Below are 12,244 nucleotides of genomic sequence, written 5' to 3'. Positions count from 1 at the left end.
AAAAACCTGATGCCCACGTAGTAACTGCCCAAAATCATACTTAGGTAAGCCAAAAAATTGCTTAGGTAAGCAAAAAACAACAAGGGAGGGGGCGCATAAAAGAATTGGGGGCGCGCATGTAGGCGGCGCCCCTAGTTGTTTTTTGCTTACCTAAGCAATTTTTTGGCTTACCTAAGTATGATTTTGACCCCTCAACAGCGATGCAAATTCAGAAGATACATGAAACCAAATACACCACATACACCACATCAAATACACCAGATAAACCAGATAGAGATGGAGACAGACGCTTTATCACACGCTTTAAATGCTGTAAATGCAAACAACACAGCAGATGAAGTAGCAGACAATGCAGAGGCACTACAAGTCAGTCAATTTCCAGACGATATCCTTCCCCCTGAAGGGATTTACGAGTCTCGCGAAGCTCTCTTTGCTGCTGCGAATGCCTGGGCGAAACCTCGAGGCTATGCATTCACAACTGGAAAGTCTAAAAAGACTAAAAATGGCCGGACAAAAGTTGTTGTTGCTTGCGATCGATCTAGAAAGCCGCCAAACCCTTTAGCCATACGAAAACGCCGAACTTCAAGTCGAGTAACTAGCTGCAAGTTTTCAGTATTAGCCAAAGAATCTCCAGATGACGGTGGCTGGACTCTAACTTACCGGCCAGGCAGCGAATTTGCCCAGCATAATCATCCGCCAAGCGACGACCCATCTGCACATCCCATACATCGCACTCTCAAAACAGAGGACATATCTACAGTTTCGGGCCTAGTAACGGCTGGAGTTGCCCCTCGAAGCATCAGGACGTATCTATATAATACCTCAGATACTCTTGCAACTGCAAAAGACATTGGCAATCAAATTGCAGCTGCGAGACGAGAATTACGCCAAGGGCAGAGCAGCGTACAAGCCCTCATCGACCAGCTCAAGATAGAAGGCTTTAGGTGCGAAGTTCGGGTTGACTCGGAAAACCATTTAACAGCTCTTTTCTTTGCGCATCCTAGCTCTATAGCATATCTACTAGAGAACCCAGATGTCTTGTTACTTGATTGTACATATAAGACAAATCGGTATTCTATGCCGCTCCTGGATATGATCGGAGTCGATTCCTTCCAGAAATCGTTTTGCATCGCCTTCGCATTCCTTTCAGGAGAGACGGAGGATGACTATCTATGGGCATTACAACACCTGAAGTCTCTATACCAACAAGAACTTCCTTCTGTTGTTCTCACAGATCGATGTCAAGCAGTTATGAATGCTGTTCCAATTCATTTCCCTTCTGCTGCTGCCTTGCTTTGCCTTTGGCATGCCAATAAGGCAGTTCTCCAACACTGCCAACCAGCTTTTGGCCTTAAGCGCAATGAGTCACCCGACAGTCCGGAGACCAAGGCATGGGAGGAGTTTTATGGATGGTGGCACTCCATAATCGCATCGCCAGACGAAGAGACGTACAAGACCCGTGTTGAAGACTTTCGGCGTCAGTACACCTCACAACACCTTCAAGAAGTTGGGTATGTCTTGACATACTGGCTCAACCCACACAAGGAACGACTTGTAAAAGCATGGGTGGACAAGTATTTCCATTTTGGTAATACCGCTACCTCAAGGGTTGAAGGAATTCACTGGCTGATCAAATCACACTTGGGAACTTCAAGATTTGATCTTTTCGATGCTTGGCAAGCCATTAAAAACGCAATCTTGGGTCAGATGAGAGAGCTTCACAAAATGCAAACCTCCCAGAAATTACGTGTGCCTCTAGATATCCCTGTGGCACCATTTGAATCTGTCCGTGGCTGGGTCTCGCATCAGGCTTTACGCAAAGTCCAAGAGCAGCGGCAACTTCTTGGAAAGCCTCTGAAAGCTTGTACCCAATCATTCACATCTTCTCTTGGTCTACCCTGTGTCCACACTCTTCAGCTACTTCAGGAGACAAACCGGAATCTTTCCCTTAAATATTTTCATCCTCATTGGCATCTAAACCGAAATCAACTTTATCAGCAGCCTATTTTAGAGCCATGGAGGTGTCCGACTTTCAGAACACCCACTCAGCCAGCCTCAAGTACGAGGCGTGAGCCGTCTGGATTTGAGAATGTTGAGCCTAGGACAAGGAAAGCCCCTAAATGTAGCAAGTGTTATCAGGTTGGCCATACAATGGCTTCGAGGACATGCCCGCTTAGATATTCAGATCTATTGAATCAATAAATTTCACTGTATTGTTTGCCTCCATCTGCTGTATCTGTAGTCTGCTTGCTGGTCATAGCAAAATCATACTTAGGTAAGCCAAAAAATTGCTTAGGTAAGCAAAAAACAACAAGGGAGGGGGCGCATAAAAGAATTGGGGGCGCGCATGTAGGCGGCGCCACAACTAGGGAGGGGGCGCATAAAAGAATTGGGGGCGCGCATGTAGGCGGCGCCGGGGGGGGTGTTGTGGTGATTTTGCATAGAGAATATATTCATTTTAATCTATCTACAGAGAATTCTAGGACTAGGTATAAATATGTGATGTGGGTCGGTCACGTGGCTGTGCCACAGTGTGGCTGAAACTATGCATCACTACACTCCCCCTTTCTCATGCCTAATCGACACAAGAATTCCTCAAATTTTGCCTTGGGCAGCGCCTTTGTCAGCCCGTCCGCAATCATTTGATCAGTGGGAGTATATGTGACTTTGATCACACCTGCTTGTATCGCCTCTCTCAGAGATGTCTGCTTGATGAGGAAATGCCTGTTACGCGTGGATACTTTCGAGCCGTTGGCAACCGCCAATGCGCTTTGGTTGTCCATCTGCGTATCAATCGGCGCCTCCTCCTCGATTTGAAACACCTCTTCAAAAAGCGGCTTTAGCCATGTAGCCGTAGTTGCCAGTCCAGCTGCAGCGACATACTCAGCCTCGCAGGTACTCTGCGCTGTAAGGGTCTGCTTGCGCGCCCTCCACATAATCGCTGACCCGTTTATCGTGAATACGTTGCCTGAAATAGCGTGTGGGGAGACATTGTTACCCCAGCTGCTGTCCGTAGACGCCTGAATATCATGGTCGGGATTCTTGCGGAACACAAGTGAATAATCCTTCGACCTGTGTAAGTATCTCAAGCAGTGTTTAAGTGCCTGGAGACACGAGGTCGTGGGATTGTGTGTCCTTGATGCAAGTCTCATCACCGTGTATGATATGTCTGGTCGCGAAAAAAATGAAATGTGGAGCAGGGACCCAACAATACTTCGATACCGTTCGTGTTCGCTTTCCGAGAGTGGCTCAGATTCCTGATCGATGAGATTGTCGTTGCTGATCGGTAACGATGCTCCTCTGCACTGAGAGAGATTCATCTTCTCAACCAACTTCTCGATCTTTGGCTTCTGGCTAATGCCTAATGCTGTAGGCAAATGTTCCACCTTAATCCCGAGAAAGGAGGACACTGGACCGAGATCACGTAGTTGAAGGGTGTTAGACAAACTGGAGATTGCGTCAAGTGTATCACTGACTTCTTTGGACATAACGAGCATGTCGTCGACATATACCGCAATCCAAGTTGTACCGTTGAAGAATATCGTCTTGTCATTCTTCAATGGTGTAAAGCCAATGTCCACAAGACGTTTGTTCAGCGTCTCCTGCCAGCGCTTGGGTGCAGACCTTAAACCATATACAGCTTTCTTCAGCTTGAGTACGTGGTCCTTAGGGAAGCCCATGTGCGCAGGTGGTTTTATGTACTCCGGATTGTCCAAGTCTGCGTTGAGGAATGCCGACTTAACGTCTATGTGATGACACACCAGATCACGCGAGGCGGCTAGGGCTAACATCATCCTGAGCGATACGCCATTCAAGACTTCAGCGCTTATATCTGTGTGTATCTCTTCGTCGTAGCCGCAGGCACACCATCTAGCTTTGAATGACCCATCTTCTTTCTTTTGAAGAACCCATTTGCTGTTCATCGGTCGACGTGGAGCTGAATGCGCTGGAACTACTTCCCATGAGTCAAACGACTCGAGGGTCTGTACTTCTTTGTGCATGGCTTCCAGCCACTTATCCTTCTCAGGTCCGGAAAGCGCCTGGGCGACGGGAAATTCCATCCGACTTTTCAGAGCCATAACTTGCGACTTTAGGGGAAACTCACTATCTATAAACGTAACGTCACGTCGCGAGATGACACGCTTGTTGGGTCCATCTTCCAGGACATAGTAGGAGTTTGAGGAATGGAAACCGAGAAGTATGCCGGATGTGGCCTTCGGTTGAATCTTATCCCTCTTTTTCACTTCTATCGGCCAGAATGCACGGCAACCGATAGGATGAAGGTGGCTGATATCCGGAAGTTTGCCGTAAAGCACCTGGTATGGAGAGGTTTTGGCCACTGAGTTGGCTGTCCTGTTCAGAATGTATAGGATGCCCTGCAGTGTTTCTGGCCAAAGCCTGCTGGGGAGGCTTGCGCTTTCATGAGTCGCGCAGAGTGACTCACAGACAGTGCGAACGCTTCTTTCAACGATACCGTTTTGTTCGTGTGCGTAGCCTGCACTTCGACTCCATGTAATGCCGCGCCGTTCAGCTAGTAGAAGACATTGACTGCTCTTAAACTCAGAGGCATCATCAGAGTGTAATGTTTTTGGATAACGACCCATCTGATTCTTGAGTTGGTCAAGGAGTGTCTCTATCAGTATCGACACGTCCTTCTTGCTGTGAACAGGAAACGCCCACCTGTACAAGGAGTGTTCATCTACTACCAGCAAAAACTGATTGGCAAGTGGGAAGTCGGTCGAGGATGTTGCGGGTGGTAGGGAATTCTGACCTCCAACCAGATCTAGATGTAAGTACTCAAGGGCTTGATTCGATCGACGTAACCCTGTCGAGGACGTCGGGCTGTGTGTGATCTTCGCCTTGATGCAAGATTGGCATTTCTCGCTGTCTAGTTCCGCTTTCAATCCGTGTTGTGCGAGGGTACGTTGAACGTAGTGGTTGTTAATATGTGCGAACACATGATGCCAGTCTGTCGTGGCCTTCAAGGCTGAAACCTTGGGAAGTACATTGTGCCATCTCCTGAGTCCCCTCCAGAACGTTGATAAGGTGGAGCCCCGACGGTTGTCCAAAAAGTTGGTGTCATCGGGATGGACATTCCACCTGTATCCAAGCCGTTCAAGTTGTCCTTCAGACACGAGGGGTTGAGCACCAGGAACGTGTATAACATTTTCAATTTTGATAAGAGCTCCCTGGTCATCAGGGAATTCAAAGGTGCCTTGGCCCAAACATTTCACGTTTGTGCCACCCAGGGCCTCTGCAAAGGAAGTTGAAGGGAAGTAGGTGGAAAATTGTTCTCTGTTTGGTAGGACTGACGTATCTGCACCGGAGTCTATAAGAATCTCCCCAGTGTATCGAAGCGAGTTAACCTTCGGAGTTGGCTTGTCATTCCCTTTCGTTTTCTCAGAGTCCTTCTTCCCATCCCGTTTCTTCTGCCTGCACACTTTCTCCACATGACCATTTTTGCCACAGTAGCCGCACTTTTGCTTTGACTCAGACGACACGAGCTTGGATTCCAGTTCAGTCAACTCGGTAAAAATTTCATCCGACGTACCGCACTCAAGTACCTTCTCTGCCACAGCCCTGTCGAACTCAACCAACTGGGAGTATACAAATATAGCTAAAGAAACAAAGAAACTCGGTATCTTGATTTCGCATAGAGGTACGCGGGGCCGAAGGTAGGAAATGAACTTCCCTAAGTCGTTGAGACTGGTCAACCTCCGAGAGGTCACTTCCAGGTAGGCAACAGCAGTGGTAGCAACTTCCGAATCCTTGCACCTCTTGTGTATCGAGCGCAGGATGTCGGGAAACGAAGCGTCTTCCGCAGTCGACCGCAATGGCGCGCATCGACTCAGCTCTTTGCGCCAGGTGTTCCGAGTTACAAGAATCTGGGCTGTCTGATCTTCCAACTTAACATCATCAAACAAAGCCGATGTTTTCGTGATGATGATGGCCTCCTGGAATTTCTCGCACCACTTGCTGTACGGAACCTCGTCGATGGTCGGAAGTTCCAAGTCCAGGATCCAGTTCCTGACTGCTGTGGGGTCAACTGATTCTTCCTTATTCTGAAGCCATGTTCAAGAGGTAGCGAGTGTAGACGGGTGGACAGAGATGCCAGGTGCAAGAGTCTTGTTGGCCATGGTGGTTGGGTTGGTTTTAACTCAAAATTTGAAAATCGTGTGAGGTTTGAAAATTGTACTTGTGCACTGTCGCTATTGTGTAGAGCGGATGGTAAATCTAGGAATGGAGGGTATCTGAATCGATCGAGTTAAGGGCTCATAACCTGTTGTGGTGATTTTGCATAGAGAATATATTCATTTTAATCTATCTACAGAGAATTCTAGGACTAGGTATAAATATGTGATGTGGGTCGGTCACGTGGCTGTGCCACAGTGTGGCTGAAACTATGCATCACTACAGGGGGACTCACGCTGACATAATGCGGCCATAACCCTAACGCACATAACCCAAAGAACCCCGCTTTTTCTTGTACCTCATGTCATGTCAGACTGGGGGTTTTTTTTTGGGCTCTGGGTCCATGAACAATTTGAAGTTAATTCAACGATCCATTGACTTATTGTCGTATTTCCTGAATCATTGTGCCTTTTTCATTAGCGGTTAGCCTAGATCGAATCTCGGACCTGCCTTCACACAAACCCGAAGCTACTGCTCCGACATCTCCTCCCTAACGCCGTTTTCAGTCCGCTAGGCACGTCCTGAGCTTCACTCCTCTTAGAGATACAAGCCCGTTAAGACTTTGGTGATGTTTTATACTTGAGACAATCGTTGTACTACACAAGACAGGCAGCGTTACTCGCAAGTGCATCTTCCTTTTGATACCCATTTGGCTTGTACGCAGTCTTGCTGTAAACTTGCACATATACTCACATGTATGGTCAAGCTGTGCACCAACCTAGCAACACAAAGAAGTTAGAAGCTACTCTATTTGAATATAGCATCCGGATAGCTGCATTCTGTTGGGCTGGAACTAGGGGTCCTTGATTTGTTCCGCTTAGTATCTGTCTCCCTTGGCACCCATCTCCTTGTGTACCTCTCTATCTGACTCCCGTCTCGCTTGTCGAGCCGTTTGCAGTCGCAACTAAATTTCGTATCGCAACAGCCTTGCAGCTCAGCGTTGGGCCCCTAGTGCCGGGCCCTGGCCCTTTTTCCTATTCTTATCCATTTTACTTTTATTCTCCCTCTTTTCATCTCATATCATCCTTCATCTATATCCCCATCTTCTTGTCCTCTTGTCTTCGTACAGTGGCCTTGCCAACCCTATCTGCAACCAGCCGTCTCTCCTCCACATAACCATATACAGAGCTTTCTAAGCAGACGTACGCCTATACATGTACAAAGGATCGTCAGCAGGTTCTCGTCGCCAGGACCTCTCGACTCGACAGCACTAGCGGGGATGGAGGTTATTCTTTCAAATGTGCCGCGGCAATGCCCGCAAAAGGTTGTCACTGACAACCTGATGCCGTATCTAGAGAAGCTACAAATCACCGAATTCACTTGCGTCAAGATGAGTCAAAAGCCGTCAGCCCGGATCCTCTTCGTCCACAAGAAAGACGCCGAATTATTCTTGTCCAAGTTCCCTGCTACGATTCCTAATCACTCAAAACTCGTTATTGTTGGTGCCAAGGTTGTGGCTACTCGCGGCCGTCCTATTTCCGATGAAATCGAGGTTATGCATGCCCAGCACGTCACCAAAGAACGGAAGAAATATGAGACTGCTTTGAAGTCACAGGACCACCAGCTGTCCCAACCAATCAGCATGGCTATTGGTGCTGTCACATGCGGGAAATGCCACATCATGCCTGACGGCAAGCTGGTGTATGTGGCTGAGGCGTGGACTACGGGAACAGCCAACATCAAGTTTGGCCGGGTTTCAATGTTTGTCAATTTTGAGGATAAGTCGCAGATGGAAATCGTGTATACATCCGTCTGGGAGGTCGCAACTAGCAGCCAGAACGAGCTCATGTTCACCCTGCAATTCCCGCCACGCTTCTTCCAGCCGTCTACTCTAGAGAACTATTTTGGCAACATGAACTTGTCCTCCTCGGGCAAGAGAGCCCCCACCTACAAGAAGGTCCGGACAAGCTCGTTGCCATATATCCAAAACCACTCGTACATTGCCAACATGTGTTTGGTCTATAAAATAGCCATCCTTGGCAATAGCACAACCTTTCGGAATCTCTTGGGCAAGCTGCGGAAGCGTGACCTTTTTAACCTTGTCGACCAGTATGACTTCAAGACTGTCTCACCCCCCGCAGGCTCGAGCATGTGGTTTCTCGACGCCTATTCTAAGCTCATGTCGATTTTGCGAGATGGCGCTGTGGAAACCGAGTTGACCTTTTCCGTGTGTTTTCAGCTCCAGGCAATGGTATGGAACAACTATCTTACGCCTGATCTCGTCATTGCTTTGGCTGAAATGCTGCGGGAAAAAGCACGCAAAAACGCAGAGCTCTTGCGGGACAAATCCCATAAGGCTTCTGGTGATCAGCCCAGACAAGGTGTTTTCTCAGTAGAGGCCTTCAAAAAGGTTATGCACGATATCCCATACCCGACCAACAACGTAGAGGTAGAATCGCTCAGCCCAAAAGTTATCTTCAACGTCCTTGCAAAGGTCCAGGCTGACTTGGACTCTCGTGCGGCCATGGGCCGTGTTTTCAACCGCAATATGGAGGATAAGGTATTGGTGCACAAGGCCTGTGTGACGCCTACGCGCATGACCTTGCATGGGCCGGAGTATGAAAGCAAGAACCGCGTGCTGCGGAAGTTCGCCAAATACAGCGACTATTTCCTCCGCGTGCAGTTCTGCGATGAAGACGGCGAAGATTTGCGGTTTGGAGGCCGCATCTCTAACGAGGAGATAATGACTCGCTTCAAGGAGGTATTTGAGGTTGGGATCCAAATTGCCGGTCGTCTGTACAAGTTCCTCGGTTTCTCTCACTCGTCTTTACGCTCTCACTCGGCATGGTTCTCAGCTGCATTTTACGACAAGGAAAACAAGGAGTTCCAGACGTACCAGCGCATCATCAATAGCCTTGGGAAGTTTGCCAACATCCGCACTCCTGCCCGATGCGCCGCTCGTATCGGCCAGGCCTTCTCCGAGACACCGTTCTCTGTGCCCCTGAAAGCCAACGGCATCCGCCATGAGCGTATCCCAGACCTCAAGTCGCCCGATGGCTCTCGAATGTTCAGCGACGGTGTTGGCACCATTTCGTATGGTGCAGTTGAGGTTCTTTGGGACTACATACCCCATAACGATGCGTATCCTGTCTGCTTCCAGGTCCGTTGGGGAGGTGCCAAAGGCATGCTTGCGCTGGATTCCCGCATTGCCGACGGCGATAAGGTGTTTTGTGTGCGCGCTGAAAGTATGGTCAAGTTTGACTCGGATGACCTTGAAAATCTCGAGATCTGCGATACGGCATCACGGCCGCTGCGGCTTGTTCTCAATCGGCAGATGATCAAGATTCTTGAAGACATGGGTGTGCCGAACCAATGGTTTATTGATCTCCAGAGCACTGAGATCGATGCGCTACGAAGGATATCCTCGGATGTCTACAACACATCATCCTTTCTGCGCAACCAGCTGATTGGCCGGAAGCTCGAGTTTTCAACTCTAATCCGCCAGCTACACAAGATTGGCATCAATTACTATGAGGATACCTTCATGCGCCGCGTTGTGGAAATGTCCGTGTTGCGAGAGCTGCGGATGCTCAAGAACAAGGCGCGGATCCCGGTGCGTAGTGGTGCCACGTTATTTGGCATTGTTGATGTAACGGGCTTTCTAAGGGAAAATGAAATATATGTTGCCATCGACCAGGAGGATCAAAATTTGGTGTTCGAGGACCTCCCGGCGGCTGGGCGTGTCATCGTCACCCGGTCGCCGGCGCTCCACCCCGGCGATATCCAGTTTGCCTGGCAGCGGACACCACCTGATGGCCATCCTCTACGGGAGCTGGTCAACTGCGTGGTGTTTAGCCAGCACGGCGACCGTGATATGCCGTCACAACTGAGTGGAGGCGATCTAGATGGTGACATTTATAATGTTATCTGGGATCAGGATCTACTACAAACACCAGGCCTAAAGACCTTCCAGCCGGCTGATTACCCTCGTGTAACACCAAGGACATTGGACCGCGATGTCACTAGCTCGGACATGGCGGAGTTTTTTGTCGATTTTATGAAGACTGACCAGCTGGGAATTATCGCTAATCGCCATCAAATTATGGCTGACCAGAAGCCAAACGGAACTCTAGCCGCAGAGTGCTTGAAACTAGCCGAGATGCACTCTAACGCAGTAGACTTCTCCAAGACAGGCCTGGCAGTAGATGTGAATCAGATGCCGCGGGCACCGCGATATAGGCCCGATTTGTAAGTTCCTATTCTTGTGTTTGCTAGACAAGAGCGCTATTTCTAACCCCGTGGGCGCTTCGCAGTATGGCACCTTCGCCTCCCATAAGCTTGTGCAAGTTCGACGAGCTAGTCTTTGACGACACACCAATCAATCCGGATGCCAACCCGTTTGACGACGACGATGATATAGCGCCGTCTCACCTGTACTACGAGTCCCAGCGCATTTTGGGGATTCTATACCGCAATGTAGACGAGCGCGTCATTTGGAACGAGACTAAAATTAAAGACGTGGAGCCAGACAACGACTCGGCGTGGAACAAGTTGCAGATGTGGGTGGACAGGCTGATTAACGCGGCTATTGACGTGCGTGAAGTCGACTGGTATACCAAAAAGCGCGATGCACACGAGCTGATGAATATGTAAGTCGTTGCTTTCCAGAGGGAGCTGCCGGGTAGAAGAGTGTGCATCTGTGCGCTGTTGTATGTGTATACTAACTGGCCACTTCCCCCCTTTAGTTATGAGGAAGGAATGCGAGACATCATGCGCAGCTTTGCACCCAACTACATGAACCCACTTTCAGAGGTCGAAGTCTTCTGCGGCTTCATCTTCAATCGGGATGGCACGCAGTCACGGCGTTTGCGTGACGCCTCGGTCAAGATCAGGCCGCAGGTAGACGACCTGTTTGACTTTATCGTGAAGCGCATGCGCTGCAAAGACCGCGCGGCACCGCCTGAGGCCACAGCCGCTACCATCCTAGCTGGAGGGAGGCTCGACTACACAGCGTTGGAAATGTGCCTGGCCTGCTTTAAGACGCGACCAGCCACCGTGGTCAACCAGTCGGGAGCCATGGCCCCACGTCAGCAGTTGCGTGGGTTTCGTGTAATTGCCGCAGCGTGTTTGCTCAGGGAGGTTAAGGCTATCACTAGCAAGATGCAGGCTTTGGCTCGGGACATTCAAAATACAGTGCAGGCCAACACATATCCGCCACCACAGGCACGGGAGGGATGAGCGAGTACAGCTGGGTAGCGAGGAGAGGAGCGATATGCAATGGAAGATAGTACGCAATATGGCCTGGAAAAAAATACACGTATTGAATAGCGAGTATCTTGGAGGTGCATCTGTCCTGTTCAAGTGTTGTGCTGGTCTGAGTAGTATGAGATGATGTTCAAACAGCGCATCGGACAGGCCCCGCTTTTCTTGTCATTTTTGTTGGTGGGCTTTGTTCGCCAGGGCTTGCTGGAGTTACACGACAGCAGGGGTCTATAATAAGTGCTAGGGGGAGACAAAATCCACAGGCCCTGGAAGGCCAGAGGCTCTGGGGCTGGCATAAGGCTTTACACCGCTAGTTGTGGCTTTGTGGCTGAAAGCTATGGCGGGATGAGTCTGAGCGGTTGGTTGGCTCTGCCATCAACCCTAGACATAACCCTGGCCAACTAAGCTTGCAGCTTACAGCTTCACCGCAAATCACAGCTAAGCTGAAGCTTTCGCTGCGCCCTCTTTCTTGTATTGTCTGTCCTTTTTGGCAGTGCTGCTGTTCTGTCACATTTTCTAGCTGTATAAAAAAGGTTCTCCTGCATGATTCTGCTGTGATAATAAATCTTTTATTTTCATTTTAAAATTGGTCTTTTTTTTTTCTCTTTCATTTGCCATTTCTCGAATATCTTGAACGGCCTTTTGCTCGCCCTGAGCCACCTGTCTTTTCTTCGTTCTTTCTCGTGGTAAAAAGAAAAAAGAGTACAAGGTACATCTATCTTGACTTGTGGTTATTCCCCCTCATTGAACTTTGCTCCTTCGTGTTCTTCTTCCTTTTCTTCTCCCTTCGTTAAGCGTCGAACAACACCAACCAGAAGAAGCCAAAGGGAATTTATCACGACGTTCTTTT

General features: G+C 49.1%; 3 protein-coding genes across 3 annotated transcripts; 2 read left to right on the top strand and 1 right to left on the bottom strand.

The window, feature by feature from the left end:
* Nucleotides 1–276: 276 nt before the first annotated feature.
* Nucleotides 277–1,858, top strand: HOO65_050129 (mutator-like element transposase; the record flags this gene model as incomplete). Its single annotated transcript, XM_071003336.1, has 2 exons — nt 277–1,511; nt 1,810–1,858. 2 exons carry the CDS (start codon nt 277–279, stop codon nt 1,856–1,858), a joined length of 1,284 nt encoding a protein of 427 aa, XP_070858188.1.
* A 685-nt stretch (nt 1,859–2,543) lies between these two features.
* On the bottom strand, nt 2,544–6,137 carry HOO65_050128 (Retrovirus-related Pol polyprotein from transposon TNT 1-94; the record flags this gene model as incomplete). The annotated part of the gene is made up of 3 exons (XM_071003127.1): nt 2,544–3,072; nt 3,223–6,062; nt 6,105–6,137. 3 exons carry the CDS (start codon nt 6,135–6,137, stop codon nt 2,544–2,546), a joined length of 3,402 nt encoding a protein of 1,133 aa, XP_070858187.1.
* Nucleotides 6,138–7,411: 1,274 nt separating this feature from the next.
* HOO65_050127 (putative RNA-dependent RNA polymerase 2) lies at nt 7,412–11,370 on the top strand (the record flags this gene model as incomplete). The annotated part of the gene is made up of 3 exons (XM_071003106.1): nt 7,412–10,380; nt 10,446–10,781; nt 10,878–11,370. The coding sequence occupies 3 exons, from the start codon at nt 7,412–7,414 to the stop codon at nt 11,368–11,370; spliced, it is 3,798 nt and encodes a 1,265-aa protein (XP_070858186.1).
* Between the last annotated feature and the right edge of the window lie 874 nt (nt 11,371–12,244).

Source organism: Ceratocystis lukuohia (genome assembly GCF_044167205.1).
Source record: "Ceratocystis lukuohia strain C4212 chromosome Unknown Supercontig5_pilon, whole genome shotgun sequence".
NCBI classification, from domain to species: Eukaryota; Fungi; Ascomycota; class Sordariomycetes; order Microascales; family Ceratocystidaceae; genus Ceratocystis; species Ceratocystis lukuohia.
Note: the sequence above shows the minus strand (reverse complement) of the source record. Positions and strands in the feature narration are given on the sequence as shown.